The following is a 17,843-nucleotide window of genomic DNA, read 5'->3' as shown; positions in this document are numbered from 1 at the left end:
GGTGTTGGAACCACTGGAGCTGGAGTTACAGGTGGAGTGAGCCACCTGATGTGGGTCCTCTGCAGTAGCAGTATGCTCTCTTAAGGTCTGAGCCATCTCTCCAGCCGTGACCACATCTTACCTTCTCCAGTGGAACAGAAAGGGGAGAAGAAGGCGCAGTCAGAGATACAGCATACGCCCAAAGCAATGACGCAATGACAAGTCAGAGACACTGCAGCAGCTAAAGCGGGGTTAGCACTGGCACCACACAGTCGCTCAGCTCCCGGATTCTGATACGGTCTCTAGCAGGAGACTTTGTGACCTTGTGCCTTGCTTCTCATATCTGTGTGACAGATGCCACCTGACCTAAGTCTCTCTACACCACAGACTATATTACTCGATTTTGTGACAGGGTCTCAACTAGTTGAAGGTGGCCTGAACTTTGCATCCCCCTGACTCCAATTCCCTAGTGCTGGGATCACAGGAGAAGCACTTAGCTTGGCTTGCATTCTCCCTTCTCCCCACAGATACTTGGCCTTGACAGAATAAGACCTGACTAATCAGCAGCTATCTCTTTTAGGGACGGGAAAGCAAGGCCATGCCGCTCAGTCCCCCTGCTTCTTTCCTCACTGGAGAGGGTCAGCCATGTTGACAAGCTTGCTTACCTTGAGGTCTTCTATCAGCGGGGAAGGGCTCCACCTGTCGGCTGAGGCCTGGTGTCTCTGCAGCTCTGGCTCCAGGGGGTACACATTCTCTTTCATAAACTGCAACAGCCGGTCATACAACTTTCTGACCCGAGGAGAGAGGCCCTCTGGAGAGATGATCAGGCCTCCCTTTGTCTCCTGAGAAGGGGCAGCAGCTGCTACAGTGCTGGAACTCCTCACACCCGCTGGAGTTCTCTGGGGCCGTGACCCAGCCCATGCGTGGTAGGATCTCACTAGTGGTTTGGAGGCTGGCATCTCCTTGAAAACCCGGAAGCCTTCTTTGATGGCGAAGTCCCATGCCAGCTCAGCCATGAACTCAGGGAACTTCCCGCTTTGTTTGGCTATTGCCGAGCTTGCCTGTCCTATGCAAAATGGAAGGAGAACTGGTGACCCCTAACCAGCCTTCCCGGTGATGTGAGCCAGTGACACAGCCAATATTCTGAGGGCAGCCACTGTCACTGGCTGAGCACCTGCTCCGTCCATAATGGGGCCTGGGCCCTGCACTCCCGAGCAGCACTGTCTGAATCTGAACTTAGAGAACAAGGAAACTGAGTTTGGAGAGGAGGGTAAGCTCCCTGAGTTCTAGAAATCAGAGATCAGATGTCCCCTGCTGTTTGCCATTCCTTTTCCCAAAGAAACTAAGCTTTGATGGCACAGACCTTTATCCCAGCACTTAGGAGTTAGAGGCAGGTGAATCTCTGAGTTCAAGGTCAGGCTGCAACACAACCACAACAAGAGCCAGGACAGTCAGGGCTACACAGAGAAACCCTGTCCCAAAAACAAACAAAAAGAACAAGAAGCAAATTTAGTAACACCCTCAGGTCACTTGTGCAGCACCTGAGACCAGTAAGAAGTCCCACAAGATCCTAGAGTAGCCCTTCTGAGAAAAGGCCATGGCCAGTCTAGGCACCGTTCCCTCAGAGTGATCACAGAGCACACTGGCATTTTCCTCTGCTTTTTTATTTTCTAAACTTTCAGACAGGGCTTCTTGGAGCCCCCAACATGTAGCTAAGGATGATCTTGAGGTCTCTGTCCTCCTATACCACCTTACAAGTGTGTGTCCCCACTTCTGCCTATATACATACACATTTTTATGATGGTTTAGAAAATTAAACCTTGCCGGGCGGTGGTGGCGCACGCCTTTAATCCCAGCACTCGGGAGGCAGAGGCAGGCGGATCTCTGTGAGTTCGAGACCAGCCTGGTCTACAGAGCTAGTTCCAGGACAGGTTCCAAAGCCACAGAGAAACCCTGTCTCGAAAAACCAAAAAAAAAAAAAAAAAAAAAAAAAAAAAAAAAAAATAGAAAATTAAACCTTACATCATTCTGGCTAAACCTGACTCCTCACAGCCTCTGTGACCCTCAGGCTGGCCAACACTTACCTGTGAGTGACCGCTTATAGACTCCCTGTAGTATTGCAGCCACACGGAAAAATGAGAAAGCCATGTAGAAGTTAGAGTTATCGATGGGTGGGATGCCCATTTGAAGACAGTACATCCGGAAGTACTCCTCCATCGTTGGAATGCCCAGCTGTGTCACATCCATGTCCCTGAACCCTGAGATAAGAGACACTGTCCTTAAGTGGTTGGCACCTACACTCCCCTACCACTAGCAAACACGTATTCTGAAAGCCACTATGCTCCTGAACCGCTTTTACAGCTGTGTGGCTCCTTGTGCTAGCCGATGACCTGAGGCGAGCATGAAGCTCCCATTTTACAGATTTCTCTCTCAAGGTTTCAGACCAGATTAACAGTAAACAAAGGAATGCAGCTTCTGATTACTCCCGGCCCACAACTCTCAGAGAGATGCCATCCTAAACCAGACATTTGATGACAAACAGTCCTAGAGGAGGGGGAATATACAACTAAGTGGAAAAATGAGATCATAAAATTATATGGTCATTGGTTTTGGTCACTTAGTCACTGAATCAAAGCATTGTTTCAATAACAGACCGGGTGCAATGACACGTGCCTGTAATCCCAGCACCGGGGAAGTGGAGGTGGGACTGGCAGGGGTTTGAAGCCAGCCTCAGTGACACAGAGTTTAAGGACTGTCTCAGAGCAGATAACCCAGAAATAAAGACAAAGATAGATACACACACAGAATGGAAGGTGTATGTTGAGCCTGAGCATATCAGCAAGAACCTGTCCAGACACACAATCAAATGCAAGCTGGAGATACAGCTCAGTGCTAGAGTGTCAGCTAGCATTCACAAGGACCAAGACTCAACCCCCAGGACAAAAGAAGAAATGAGGGGGCTGGAGAGATGGCTCAGAGGTTAAGAGTATTGCCTGCTCTTCCAAAGGTCCTGAGTTCAATTCCCAGCAACCACATGGTGGCTCACAACCATCTGAAATGAGATTTGATGCCCTCTTCTGGCCTGCAGGCAGACACACAGACAGAATATTGTATACATAATAAACAAATAAATATAAAAAAAGAATAACATTTCTTAAAAAAGAAGAAGATATGGAAAGGAGAGAAAGAAAAAATGCACTATGGGTGAAGGGAGATACATCCCATTCCCACCCCACACTCCAGTGATACAGTTATTCGAACTACTTGCATCTCACTTTTAAGCCCAGCCCAGTCACCGCCACTCCAGCCAGTGCGTGCCACAGTGCTTGCCACTTAACTGGCTCCTACCTTTTAGAATGGGAAAGCTGGACGGCAGGTGGTGAAGCAGGCAGCTGTAGGCCACATCCGCAAAGGGATCCCCTAACGTAGAAAGTTCCCAATCCAGGACAGCGAGCACCTCTGCCTTTTCAGGATGGAATATCAGGTTATCCAGCCTGAGGAGCCACAGAAGGAATGGAGATAGCTGAGAAGACTCCATCCGAGCCCCCAGGCCCACCCTCCACCAGCCTGTATGCTGAGCCTTGGCCAGCCTCTAGGGCTCCGGGGTCCCCTTCTAGATTCACTCCCTCCCCATGATGGCACTAAAGCAAGCCTGCAGATTCTTTGACACACTTGCCACCAATTCTTCACTCTAGGAAACACCTGGCCTCTAATAAATGTCAAGCGGAGGAAGTGATGCTGAGGGTTTCCAGGTGGTGGAGGTCAGTGAAGGTCATAGCTTCTTTAGCACACTCGAGCTACCAGGGACGTCCCGTTACCCAAGGGCCACCATACTAAGAAACCACAAAGCCACAGAGAAGGGCCTGAGGAGCCCAGCCACAGCCAGAGAGCCACCCTGCTGGAAGTGTGCTGTCCTGTCCCGGCTGTCAGAGAAGAGGCCTTGGTGAAGTCTGCCATGCAGTCGTTACAGTAGCGCATGGTGGCCCAGGTAAGGCAGCTGGTTAGGAATGGCACTGTGGCTCCAGTCTGTCCAGTGGCCTCCGAGCCACACTGCACTCCTTTTAAACTCTCCAGGGGCCTCTGAGTCCGTTTGATGGACACTAATGCAGGCTTGACTTAAAATAAATGGAAGGGGCTGGAGAGGGGCTCAGTGCTTATGAGCACATACTGCTCTTGCAGAAGGACCCGAGTTGGGTCCCAGCACCAGTTCCAGGATCTAATCCCTTCTGGCCTCCATGGGCACCTGTTCTTCACCTGTGTGCACATAGACACTTCATCAAAAGTAACTAAATCTTAAAAAAAAAAACAAAAAAAAAACCAAGCATTCAACAATACAGGGAATGGCACATGACCCCACATGCCAGCTTCCTCACAGAAGCCACACCTGCCGTTTGGCTGCTTTTTTAAAAAAAAATATTTATTTATTTATTATATTATGTGTATAGCATTCCTTCCACATGAGCCTGCAAGCCAGAAGGGGGCGCCAGGTCTCATTATAGATGGCTGTAAGCCACCATGTGGTTGCTGGGAATTGAACTCAGGACCTCTGGAAGAGCAGTCAGTGCTCTTAACCTCTGAGCCATCTCTCCAGTCCCGGGCTGCTTTTTTTTAAGAAAAAAATTTATTTATTATATATATAGTGGTCTGGGCACCAGATCTCATTACAGATGGGTGTGAGCCATCATGTGGTTGCTGAGAATTGAACTCAGGACTTCCAGGATAGCAGTCAGTTCTCTTAACCTCTGAGCCATCTCTCCAGCCCTTGGCTGCTTTTTCTTGAATGTCTAACACACAAACGCCTCCACCCTCACTCCCCACCTTCCTTGAACGTGGTTCACATTTGTCTCACACTTTTCTGTCTCTCTTAGCTATGCACACTTAAAATCTACAGGTGCCATTCTCTCAATCCTTGGTAAATTTGCATAAGTATCTTTTCTCCTCAGTATGATTCCCTTCAGACTTATTTAGGTTGACTCATGTAGAGTCAACCCCAGCACACCACGGAACCACAGGATTTATCGTGTGCTACAAGCGACAGCAGGCTGGCAGGCTGTGCTAAGGTGGACTGACGGCTGTGGTAGTCTCGCTTGTCTGCTTTACTGGCTTTAAGCTCTCAAATCCAGCAGTTTCTGTTCCCGCCTCCTGCAAGGTGCCCTCTTCCATACAGCGGCAGATGGAACTCTTTGATGGTAAGTGTTCACTCTAAGGGGAGCACACACTGAGACCAGGGGAGCTTTTCCAGTGATTTCTTCAGGCTTGGCCCCCACTGAGAGGCCTTTAGACAGCTGCTGTTTCCCTTTCCCGCCAGCTCTCACACACCCTAAAGGGATGATTCCCATCTGTAATACGGACCAAGACCACAGGCTTAATCTTCCTCTGCATGGGCCTTGCCCTTGCGTTTCCGCATGGGTTACCCAGCCCCCTGGAGTTGTGTCTACCTGAAGTCGCCATGCACCACTGTGGTTCTCTGTTGCTTGGGAATGTGCAGTGGGAGCCACTGGATAAGCCTCTCCATCGCTGGGATGCTGCTGGTTTCTGCTGCTCGGTACTGCTTGGTCCAGGTTTGCACCTGGCGAAGAATATAGTCCCCTGAGGGAAAGAGGGTTAGGATATGGCATGCTGTTCCAGCAGCCTTCAGTGCTCGATACATAAGTTCAGCAGAGCCGTGAGAACGTCAGCAGCTCTGTGCCAATGCCCTGTGTCTGAACTTGTTCCTGTGTCGCGGAAAGTCCTATGTGAAACTCCTGTCATCGTGGAAGTCACTTTGCTTCGGCCGGTTCACCATGGTCTAGGCACTATCCCTCCACAACAAATCTTCAAGCCTAACCCCTAACCCTCTTTGAAGGCTTGTGAGCTTTCAAACAGGCAAGGAATATCCCTTCTTGGTTAAGTTTAACAATGGTAGGTTAAGAGCATGAGTCTGGAGTCAGGTCACCAGGCACGGTGGCGCACACCTTTAATCCCAGCACTCAGGATGCAGAGGCAGGTGGATCTCTGAGTTTGAGGCTAACCTGGTCCCCAGAGTGAATATCCAGGGTTACGCAGAGAAACCTGTTTCAAAAAGTCAAATAAATAAATAAATAAAATAATATTAAAGCACATAAAATTGAGGTGGGAAGATATTTCAGATAAGTTCAAGGCCAACTTGGCAACTTAGTGAGGCTCCTGACACAGCAAGAAAAGTCTGTCTCTCTCTGTCTCTCTCTCTTCCTTTTTTAAAGAGGTCAATGCTGGGCAGTGGTGGCAATGCTTTTAATCCCAGCACTCAGAAGGCTGAGGCAGGAGGATCGCTGTGAGTTTGAGGCCACCCTGGTCTACAGAGTGAGTTAAAGGACAGCCAGGGCTACACAGAGAAACACTATCTTGAAAAGCCAGAAAAAAAAAAAACAACTACCTTACACACCTCAAAAGAGGCCAAGTATGGTGGTATACCCTGTGATACCAGCACTTGGGAAGTATAAGCAGGAAAATCAGGAGTTCAAAGCCACCCTTAACTACATTTCTAGTTCAAGGCCAACCAGGGGGTACAATTAGACTCTTCTCAAATAAAATTTTATTTGTTTATTTGTTTGGTTTTCAAGATAGAGTTTATCTATAGCCCTGGTTGTCCTGGAACTTGCTCTGTAGACTAGGCTATTCAGAGATCAGCCTGCCTCTGCCTCCCAAGTGCTGGAATTAAAGAATTGTAACACCACAACCCGGCTCAAATGAAAAATATTTTTTTTAAAAAGTAAGAAAAGGCCAGGCGATGGTGGTGCACCCCTTTAATCCCAGGACTCAGGAGGCAAAGGCAGGTGGATCTCTGAGAGTTCGAGGCCAGCCTGGTCTATAAGAACTAGTTCCAGGATAGGCTCTAAAACTACAGACAAACCCTGTCTCAAAAAACAAAACAAAACAAAAAAGTAATAAAAGGAAGAGCTGAAAGGAGGAAGTATATCTTAAATACTATGATCAGCATTGGAAAGAAAGAAAGGATTAAACAGTTCAGTAACAAAAAGTGGCAAGGAGAACAGAATCCTTAATTAAGCCCTGAAATAAGCCCATGACGTGGCTTATCCAAGGATGAAATGAGTGGTAAGCAGAACCAGTTATGATTAGCCTGGGTTTAGAAGGTGGGCAGAGCTGTGTGTCAGCACCCCAACCACTGAGCCCCCAACAGCAAGCTTCGCTTTGTGAGAGGAACTGTTGGTGGAGGAAGGGCTGCCCCTGCGCACCTTGCTTCCCAAAGCTGTCCAGGCCCGTGGCCTGCAGGTCCACACTGTGAATTCTGCACAGAACTTGATTCATGGCAGCATATACGGCTTGCCGCTGGCTGGGCTCCAAGCCTGGCAGGGAGGGATCTTTGTAGATGACGCCCGGGCAGTACTCCATCAAGTAGAAGGGGGTGCCGATGATGCTGGCAGGGACACAGACGGAGGTGGACATTTCAGTGACTCAGCCGTGGAGCCCCTCAGTTTCTGTGAGGAGAATCTGGGAGGGGGCAGAGCTCCTTTGCCTCTGGGTGCAGAGAACTGAGAGTGCCCATCACCTCTCCCCACCACGCCCACCACGCCCACCCAGGTGTGTAGATAGCCAGCATCCTCTTGCTTCTCTTTGGCCCATGTGTAGAAACCACCGAAGAGTTTTTTTTAATTCAGTTTTTCAAATTTATTTTTAATTTATTTATATTTTATGTGCTTTGGTGTTTTGCTTGCATCTATGTCTGTGTGAGGGTTACAGACATTTGTAAGCTGCCATGTGAGTGCCTGGAATTGAACCAGGCCGGGTCCTCTGGAAGAACAGTCAGTACTCCTAACCTCTGAGATATCTCTCCAGCGCCACTGAAGAAGGTTTTTTTTTTTTTTTTTTTTGGTTTTTCGAGACAGGGTTTCTCTGTGGCTTTGGAGCCTGTCCTGGAACTAGCTCTGTAGACCAGGCTGGTCTCGAACTCACAGAGATCCGCCTGCCTCTGCCTCCCGAGTGCTGGGATTAAAGGCGTGCGCCACCACCGCCCGGCTCACTGAAGAAGTTTTAATGTGATAAATATAAGACCAAATTGTTTGAAAGAGGAGGAGTACCAGCTTTAAGTACCACTTCTGTCCTTGACTAAGCTGTGTATCCCGAGGAGACTTACTGAGAAGCCTATACAAATGTTTTCATCTTTCATTTGGATCTTTTGAGACAGGGTCTCACTGCATAGCACTGGTTGTCTTTGAACTCCAGATCCTCCTGTCAGAAGAGGTGGTTGGACTCCCTGGGACTGGAATTACACGTGGTACCTATTCTCTTTTTCATCCAGTTTTAAAACGAAGAGAACAAATACACAGAGGTCCTGTCCCAGTACCACATAAACAGGCTGTCTGCTGCATGCTGTAACCCTAGCACTCAGGAGGTCCAAACAGAGATCAACCATTCAACATCATCCTTGGATACAATTGTCTCAAAGACAGACAGACACACACACACACACACACACACACACACACACACACAGAGAGAGAGAGAGAGAGAGAGAGAGAGAGAGAGAGAGAGAGAGAGAGAGAGAGAACTCTAACATGAAACTCAGTGGACTCTGTGTGTGTGTGTGTGTGTGTGTATGGTGTATATACTAAGAAAGGGATCTCTCGATGTAGAATCCTGCCTCTGGGCCCCTAGTGCCGGGATTACACTGTACCACAGCCAGCTAAGTGGGTATGTTTTTTGGAATCTTAAGAAAGCTATTTTGGAATGTGGCTGTGTGACAGGATCTTAGAAATTCTGGGGGAGGTGGCTGCAGTTGATTTTCTCAGCTCTAAGGAACGGGCTCTTGAGTTAGTAAATAGGATTTTCTCTCTTGTAGTCTGAGGACACACAGCAGAATACACAGGTCTTTACCTTGAGTCTTCACAGAGGTCAAGGACAGTGGGGACAGGGACACCAGCATTCCCGAGGGCTTTCATTATCCTGCCAGGACAAAGGAAAACACATCACTGTGGGCAAGTGCTTTTCCTATTTAAAAAATAGTTCATTGTTGGGGTGGGTTCAGTTGGTAAAGTGCCTGCCACACAAACATCCCAGCACCCATGTGAAAACCTGAACATGGCAGCACATGCCTATAACCCCAGTCTGGCAGTGTGCCTGGGGTGAAGACAGGCAGTGTGCTGAACTCACGGACAGGCATGACTTCAGGTTTACTGGGAGACCTTTATGTCAAAGGTGGATAAGCCACAGGGCAGTGCACACCTGTAGTCCCAGCACTTGGGAGGCAGAGACAGGCAGATCTCTGAGTTTGAGGCCAACCTGGTCTACACAGTGAGTTCCAAGCCAGTCCGGACTACATAGTAAGACCCTTGTCTCAAACAACAACAAATGGCTCTGTGGTTAAGAGCACTGTCTGTTCTTACAGACAGCTCAGGTGTGGTTCCCAGCACCCACGTGACAGCTCACAACCTTCTGAAACTCCAGTTCCAGAGGATCCAGCACCTTCTTTTTTTTTTTTAAATATTTTTATGGTCTATTTAACTTTATTTTATATGCATTGGAGTGAAGGTGTCAGATCCCCTGCAACTGGATCTTCAGACAGTTGTGAGCTGCCATGTGGGTGCTGGGAACTGAACCCAGGTCCTCTGGAAGAGCAGTCAGTGCTCTTAACCACTGAGCCATCTCTCCAGCCCGATCCAACACCTTCTTTGCAACTACATGCATGGAGTGCATAGACATGTGTGCTGGCAGAACACCCATACACTTAAAGGTGGGGAGTGACTGAGAAAAGACACCTGACTTTGACCTTGGGCCTCCATATACAAGAACTACAAGAACATGTACAGGCACACCAAACGCATGTGTGCACATATCATACGCATGCAGAACACATAACACATGCAATAAAAATAAATTTAAAATAGTATGGTGGAGGTGGTGCTGTATCTCAGTGGTAGGAGGCTCACCAGGCATACACAGGCCCAGAGATCCATCCCCACTGTGGCGGAAGGAAGAGAGGGAAGGAAAGAAGAAGGGAAGGAGGGAGGGAAGGAGAAAGGGAGGAAGACCACATCAACACAGGTGTGCGCCTGTGACCCAGCATCAAAAGTTAGGAGTCAGGAAAAGAAAGAGAGGCCAAGACATCACATTCTCCTTGAGCCCCTTTCTCAAGCACTCTGCACTGCAGGGGAAAGAGGAGGAAGTCTTTCTTGAGAGACTCCAGTGTAGGCTTCAGAGATCTGGAGCTAGAATTCTGTATTACGTGTTTAAACTGTCCTGGTGGCACAGATCTGTAATCTTGGCTACTAGGGAAGCTGACCTGAGCAACCTAGAGACCATGCTGCAAGAGTGCATGGTAAGAACATCTAAAACCATTTCTCCATCATTGTGTATGTATGTATACACGATGTGGGGCACATGTGCCACAGTATGAACGCGGAAGTCAGAGGGCAGCTCTGTGGGGATGGCTCTCTTCTTCCACCTTTATGTGGGTCCCAGGGAGTAAACTCAGTTCACTAGACTTGTGCAGCAGAAAAATCCTGCTCAGGAAAAAACAAACTTCTGTTTAAAAGGGCTGGGAAGTTAGCTCAGTCAGATATATGGCTGCTGCATAATCATAAGCACCTGAGTTCAAATCCTGGCACCCACACATAAAGTCCAGCATAAAGGTGCATGCTGGTAATTCCAGAGTGGGGAGGGGGAGATGGGTGGTCCAGGGGGCTTATCAGCCAGTTAGCCAATCCTAGTCACTAGGCCCAGATCCCAGTGATCATGTCAAAAATCAAATGGACAGTGAGGATCCACACCCAAGGCTGGCTTCTAGCTTCCACGTGTACACACACAAACATGTACACACTTATGCACACCCCACATACAAATAATTAATTGAAATAAGTTAAAATTAGCTGGGCGGTGGTGGCACACTCCTTTAATCCCAGCACTCAGGAGGCAGAGACAGGTGAGGATCTCTGTGAGTTCAAGCCCAGTCTGGTCTACAGAGCGAGTTCCAGGACAGAATCCAAAGCTACAGAAAAACCCTGTCTCAAAAAACCAAAGCCAAAAAAATTATGAATAATTTAAAGTAAAAAGAGGGGAGTGATAGAGCACCCCTTCAATCCCACTGGCGAGGAACAGGCAAGAGAATCAGGAGTTCAGGGTCATCTTTGGGTAAATCTGATGCCAGCACAGGCTATATGAGACTCTCAAAAAGGGAAGAGAGAGAGAAAGAAAAAGAAAAATCGGGCACTCGGGAGGCTTAAGCATGAGGATCATTTGAATGCAGGAGTTAGAGCCGAGTCTGGGCAACAGTGAGACCTCCTTATTAAACCAGAGGCAGAACGAAAGGAGGCAACATGTTCTCCTCTGGTGGAAATTGGTAATTATAGTTTTAAAAGCTTCAGGGCAGTTGGGTACGTAAGAGGCAAAGGCAGGTGGATCTCTATGAGTTTAAGGCCAGCCTGGTCTATAAAGCCAGTGAGTCAGGGATACACAGTGAGGCTAGAGAGATGGTGTGGTATTTAAGAGCACTAGTTACTTTCCCAGAGGACCTAAATTCAATTTACAGCACCTACATAACAGTTCACAAGCACTGGTAACTCCAGTTCCAGGGGAGCCACCACCTTCTGACTTCCATGGGCATGTGGTGAATGGACATGCATACATGCAGGCAAAACATTCATACACATAAAATAAAGAGCATGTACTGCTATGTTCTTCCAGAGGATCAAGTCAGCTCCCAACACCCACACAACAGCTTACAACCACCTGTAACTCCAGCTCCAAGAGACCCAACACCCTCCTCTTGTCTCTATGGGTACCCATACTCATGTACACACACACACACACACACACACACACACACACACACACACACACACACACACAAATATGGAATGTTTAAAGGAGGGAGAGACTTCAGAGCAGTCCCACAGAAACTGACTTGACAGTTTAGGATGAGCTTGTGTGCTGGGGACATCAGCCGGCCAGTCACCTTCTGCTCCCCTCACCCAGAAACTTACTTGAACTCCCTCTCTATGGCATGGGCAGAAGGAAGGAGGGTCCCTGGGGGTTTCTTCCTCAGAACCAGCTGACGATCAGCCAGCCTGATGTAATATGTTGGATTTGACTGTCCATGATCAAACTGCAGGAGCTCCATGGGGCCTACAGGTTTGACAATACAGAACACTCAGAAGGGAGCCAGAACCCAGATCCTAACCGATGGGAATCCCTTCTCCCAATGCAGCGTGCCTCTGGGAGGTATGATTTCCTCCGGTATGGTTCCCAGCAAGAGACACCATTCTCCCCCTCCCAGAAACAACAACTGAGCCCAGGCTTAAAAACTCAGAACCACAAGCTTTTACAGTGCAGCAAAGGCCACTTCCTTAACACAATGGTCACCTCTTCTCTCCATATGGGTGTATAGCTTGTTGCTAACTCCTGGCTGGTGAAAACATGTCCTTGGGTTCTGTTTATCAATCCTAGCTGTCATGGCCACACATCTGGCCCCACAGAATGTCCTATGCCTGAGATCAAAAGTGCTCTTGTATGTCCCTCATGCATGCTCTTCCAAACCATGTCTGACACTGACATGACAGCTGACAGGAGTCATGTGGCACCAAAGCTGCCTACAGGACACACGCTTTCCCAGTCTGAGGCTAAGGACACACACTTTCCCAGTCTGGAGGCTAAGGACACACACTTTCCCAGTCTGAGGCTAAGGACACACGCTTTCCCAGTCTGGAGCTAAGGACACACACTTTCCCAGTCTGGAGCTAAGGACACACACTTTCCCAGTCTGGAGCTAAGGACACACACTTTCCCAGTCTGGAGCTAAGGACACACACTTTCCCAGTCTGAGGCTAAGGACACACACTTTCCCAGTCTGGAGCTAAGGACACACACTTTCCCAGTCTGAGGCTAAGGACACACACTTTCCCAGTCTGGAGCTAAGGACACACACTTTCCCAGTCTGGAGGCTATGTTCTGCAGCTCTTTTACAGGCTCCTGGAAGAGGCAGACCTCAAAAACTCTCCACTTCATAGTAAGATTTGCTCTGCTTGGCAGGAGAGTGAGCAGACACGGGAGTTGGCCATTGGCTGGTATGGTCTCGAGAGGCCTTCGGTTCTGGGAGTGTGCTGCCAGGAAACCCAGGCTAGAAAACAGCATGCTGTGAAGCTATAAATAAGAGCTTTTGAGAGGACCAAGTTGGGGGAAGGACTCACCAGGAAAGTTTCAAAAGCTCTGGGATGCCTTCCTTCAGAGGGTAAAACAGAGAGCGAGAGGAGCTGGGAAGAGGAGTCACCTTGCCGCGTTTTAAATAATGCAGGCTTTTCCTTTTTTTGGTGGTGCTGAGAACAAAACCAGGACCTCACCCACGCTAGGCAAGTGTTCTACCACTGAGCTAGATTCCCAGTCTCTTGTAGACCAGGCTGGCCTCGAACTCACAGAGAGCCACCGCCTCTGCTTCACTAGGATTAAAGGCATGCACCACCACTGCCTGGCTAGATTCCCAGTCTCTAAAATCATATAACATACAGTCACCATCTCAAAACAGACTATTGTCTAAAAAGTCAGACTCGCTCACTGAACACAACGCATCTCCAAGCTCTGTCCTCCTCAGTGGCTAGTCTGAGGCAAAGCCAGCCCCACCAGCCTCTGAGATGGAGGCCTGTGGTGAGGGGACACTCAGAAGAGCACTGCATAGTCCATCAGGGTGGGGCAGTGACAACCACACTGTGTGGAGAGAGTCCCCTAACAGGATAGCCACCCTACCAGTGCCATGGGTCCCCAGCAAGCCCTTAAGGTACTTCTCCAAGGCATCCACTGGAATCTCCATGGTCTTCCTCACAGGACGAGTGTTGGGAATACCCCCAGACAACGGGAGACCCACAAGAGCTTCCAACTCCTTCACTGCTGCCTCGGGTTGGCCAACCTGGTTTCAGGAAAAATCATAACTTGTGCACATCAATCAGCCTGGCCCTCAGTCTGCCTGTCTCCAAGAGGACCACCCCTTAGAGAGCAGTGGTTCTCAACCTCCCTAATGCTGTGGCCCTCATTACCTCATGTTGTGGTGACCCCAACCATAAAATTTTCATTGCTGCTTCATAACTGTAATTCTGCTACTGTTATGAATCATAATGTAAATATCTAATACGCAACCCTTCAGGAATGGTCATTCGAGCCCCTCAAGGGGGTTATGACTCACAGGTTGAGAATCACTGTCTTAGAGGGAAATGCCCAGAAGTCAGTTCTCAGACAATGGCCTCTGGAGCCTTTGCTCAGCTCAGAGGAAGCACAATGAGTTTTCTCTTGCATCTAATGCTGAGCCTTGCCTTCACAGGAGAGTACCATCCACAGGTTCTCAAGAGGTCAGGATGGTGACACACCCTACAATCTGGAAAGCTACACTAGCAGGATCTGGAGTTCAAGGCTGGCCTGGGATACAAAAAGACTATCTAAATCAAAAGGACAAACACAAAAGCCCGTATCATACTTGTAGAGAGGGCCAAAGGCTGGGCTGGAGCAGAGGCTGTCTCTGTGGCCTGTGAGTTCAACAGTGATAACTCAGATGAACTAAACTGGCTGGGAGCCCCCACGCACATGGCTTCCATACCTCACAGCTGTGACCTAAAGTGACCCTTGTGGTTGTGGCTCCATCTAGAGGAGCACTGCTCAGCCAGTCTGCCAGTCAAAGGACACTTTCCTCACACTGCCTACCTCCCACATTGCGGTCATGAGCAGCTAGTTACAGACTTCATAGTTAGAGCTTGAAGACTATTTGAAGGGAGTCACCAAGGAAGGCTGCGGGCACAAACAGGAAAAGATCACAGGGCCATGCTTGTGCTGACTAATCCAGACACATCAGGTTACCTTAATGGTGTGAATGCCCAGGCTGGCAGCTGCTTTTAGATTTTGTCCCAGGTCATCAAGGAAGATGGCCTCTGAGGGCTGCAGGCCCAGCCGCTGCAGGCACAGCTGGTATATCCTGGGGTCTGGCTTACAGACGCCTTCCAGGCAGGACTCCACCACCTGAGGGAGAGAGGAGTGGCCTAGAGGTGCAGCTTCCGCAAGCTCACTGGCACAGGTTTGAAGGAAAGATGGCGCAGGGTTGTTTACTATAGCAGGAAGGGTTGTTATGTAATGATGTTGCCTTCTTAAAGTGAGGGACTGGAAAACCTGGGGACACAACCTAGGGGTCACACTCAGAGCCAGCCCCAAGGAAAGGAGCCATGAACCTCATAAACGCCCATCATGCTGTAAGAAAGGCAGGAAGGACTCAGGTCCTCAGGCTCTATGGCAAGCACCTTTACCCACAGAGCCATCTCACAGACAGCAGTGAGGGATTATGGGATGGCTCCAGGCTGGAAGTTAGCATCAGACAGGAGGTGGAGAGAGAGTCAGAATCCACATGACATGTGAGGGATGATGGCATGTAAGCGCAGGTAAGGGTTTCGATGTGGGATGTCTCCACCTCAAGCACTTGGCTGTGAGCATTGCAAGAGCCCTGTTTTGCTAGATAAGGTCATGAATGCCTTTAGTCTCAGCACTTGGAAGGCAGAGGCAGGAAGATCTGTGTGAGTTGCTGCCTGGTCTCTATGTCAGGACCCTGTTTCTTTTTTGTTTCTTCCTCTCTCTCTCTCTCTCTCTCTCTCTCTCTCTCTCTCTCTCTCTCTCTCTCTCTCTCTCCTTTCTCGTTAACACACACACACAAAGCAGCACACACAAAGCAGGTCAATCTCTGTGAGTGAGTTGAGTTCCAGGACAGCCAATGCTATACAGAGAAATCCTGTCTCAAAAAACAAAAATAAACAAACAAACAAAAACCCAAAAAGCAATCAAACAAAAAAAGAGGCAAAAAATAAAGATCATTTCAAACGTATTATGTGTAAACCTAACTTGGGCAGCTGTGTGAGTAGAAACCCACTTACAGGAGACTGCTAGCAGGCAATATTTAAGACTGTACCCAGACTGTCTACATCACATCCATCACCTTGTACTTACCACATCAAACTGTTTCCGGTCCAGGGGCAAAAAGCTTTTCCCATTGGAGAGATAAAAATTATTGGTCAAGACTGCAGTCTGAAGGCCTCCTGCTCTGATCTGAGAGATGGCCTGTGTCATCACTGGGAACTGCTTTGCCACTTGCTCACTGGTCAGCAGAGAGAAAAATGAGTTCACGGGCACAGAAGTCTTTGCCTGTGAACAGGAGAGAAGACAGAAGAATTGGCAGGCATTCACCGGCAAGAATTCATTCCTGGCATCTTACTGCATAGGCTTGCTGCCTATGACTTTAGGGGGTTCATTTGTATTTTCAGAGTTCTCAGAATATTGGCCAGACAAGCCTCAACTCCCTGGATTCAAGTATCTTCCTTCCTCAGCCTCCCTAGTAACCAGGCAACATGTAGATATCACTGGCGGTGCTATATGTCAGTCTTTAAAAGCTCATCTAGAAACTGGGGTTTAGGGGGCTAGCGAGATGGCTCAGTGGTTAAGAGCATTGCCTGCTCTTCCAAAGGTCCTGAGTTCAATTCCCAGCAACCACATGGTGGCTCACAACCATCTGTAATGAGGTCTGGTGCCTTCTTCGGGTCTGCAGGCATACACGCAGACAAAATATTGTATACACAATAAATAAATATAAAAAAAACTGGGGTTTAATTCAACCCTGGGGAGTTAAGGAGGGGGATCTCAGCTTTGATGTTAGACAGAGTGGCAGGGAGACCCCTTCTCAATCCCTGCCAAAAAAACAATAACAGAAAAGCAAGTCCCTGTACTTGGAGCTAGAGTTAGAATAACTAAAGTAGCCAGGGATGTGTTCCTACTCTGGTCTCAAGAGTTCTTCAATTCCACTCTTGGATTAACAGTCAAATGTCAGACCAACAAAAGAGGATACATTAGCCTGGCAGAGGTGGTGCAAGCTTTAAGCTTTAATCACAGCACTTGGGAGGCAGAGACCACGACAGCCTGGGCTGTACAGAGAAAACCTGTCTCAAAAAAAAAAAAAAAAAAAGGAAGAAGCCGGGCAGTGGTGGCGCACGCCTTTAATCCCAGCACTTGGGAGGCAGAGGCAGGTGGATCTCTGTGAGTTCGAGGCCAGCCTGGTCTAGCTAGCTCCAAGACAGGCTCCAAAGCTACAGAGAAACCCTGTCTCAAAAAACCAAAAAAAAAAAAAAAAAAAAAAAAAACCAAAAAAAAAAAAAAAGGAAGGAGGAGGAGGAGAAGGAAGAAGGGGGAGGAAGAAGGAGGAAGAAGAAGAAACATTAAGCTTTAAAGTATATTCAGTTGTCATTTATTGTTAGTAACCTACAGCACTGGATGATTTTGTGCTGTACCTTGTGTCAGCTTTAGACAATTTAGTTTCTGAGTAATTTTAGGGTCTTTACATATTTTATTTAAGTATATTATTATATGTGTATGGGTGTTTCACCTGCACCATATGCTTGCCTGGAGCCCTCAGGGCCCAGAAGAGGGTATTGGAACCTCAGAAGTGGAGTTGTAATTGGTTGTGACTTTGTGGGTGCTGAGGATTGAACCCTGGTCCTCTGCAAGAGCAGCAGGTGCTCTTACCTGCAGAGGAATCTCTATTTTTCTTTGTTTTTAAATTCCAGTATGTGTGGGTTTTGTAAACAACAGGTTTCAAAATCTGAAAATGCCAAGGCTTGTGGGCTCAGGTAGATTTTATAATAGCTATACTGAAATGTAATTAACACAGCCAGTGTGCCAAGTTAAGGTGCACAGGTCAAGGGCTCCTTCATTTTATTTTTGTGTTTTTGAGACAGGGTCTCACTATGAGGCCATGGCTGACCTGGCGCTCACAGGGATCCCTCTGCCCTTGCCTCCCTGGAGCTGAGGCTAAAGGTGTGCACCCATGCTCAGCTCTTTCGTTTTGCTCAGTCCTCCTGCCTCAGCCTCCTGCATGTTAGGAA

At 48.2% G+C, this 17,843-nt stretch overlaps 1 protein-coding gene across 1 annotated transcript in view; it reads right to left on the bottom strand.

Moving 5' to 3' along the window:
* The window catches only part of Acad10 (acyl-CoA dehydrogenase family member 10), a 38,942-nt gene that overhangs the window by 10,069 nt on the left and 11,030 nt on the right, over nucleotides 1–17,843 (bottom strand). Inside the window, exons 4-13 of the mRNA XM_075980371.1 lie at nucleotides 15,919–16,113; nucleotides 14,788–14,946; nucleotides 13,690–13,849; nucleotides 11,937–12,078; nucleotides 8,833–8,901; nucleotides 7,194–7,375; nucleotides 5,418–5,568; nucleotides 3,328–3,473; nucleotides 2,064–2,237; nucleotides 645–1,045 (exon numbers count right to left, since the gene is read on the bottom strand). Of these exons, the coding sequence (XP_075836486.1) occupies nucleotides 645–1,045; nucleotides 2,064–2,237; nucleotides 3,328–3,473; nucleotides 5,418–5,568; nucleotides 7,194–7,375; nucleotides 8,833–8,901; nucleotides 11,937–12,078; nucleotides 13,690–13,849; nucleotides 14,788–14,946; nucleotides 15,919–16,113 (1,779 nt within the window). The remainder of the gene's footprint in view (nucleotides 1–644; nucleotides 1,046–2,063; nucleotides 2,238–3,327; nucleotides 3,474–5,417; nucleotides 5,569–7,193; nucleotides 7,376–8,832; nucleotides 8,902–11,936; nucleotides 12,079–13,689; nucleotides 13,850–14,787; nucleotides 14,947–15,918; nucleotides 16,114–17,843) is intronic.

Source organism: Microtus pennsylvanicus, chromosome 1 (genome assembly GCF_037038515.1).
Source record: "Microtus pennsylvanicus isolate mMicPen1 chromosome 1, mMicPen1.hap1, whole genome shotgun sequence".
NCBI classification, from domain to species: domain Eukaryota; kingdom Metazoa; phylum Chordata; class Mammalia; order Rodentia; family Cricetidae; genus Microtus; species Microtus pennsylvanicus.
The sequence above is the reverse complement of the archived record's forward strand: the minus strand, read 5'-3'. Positions and strand labels throughout refer to the sequence as shown.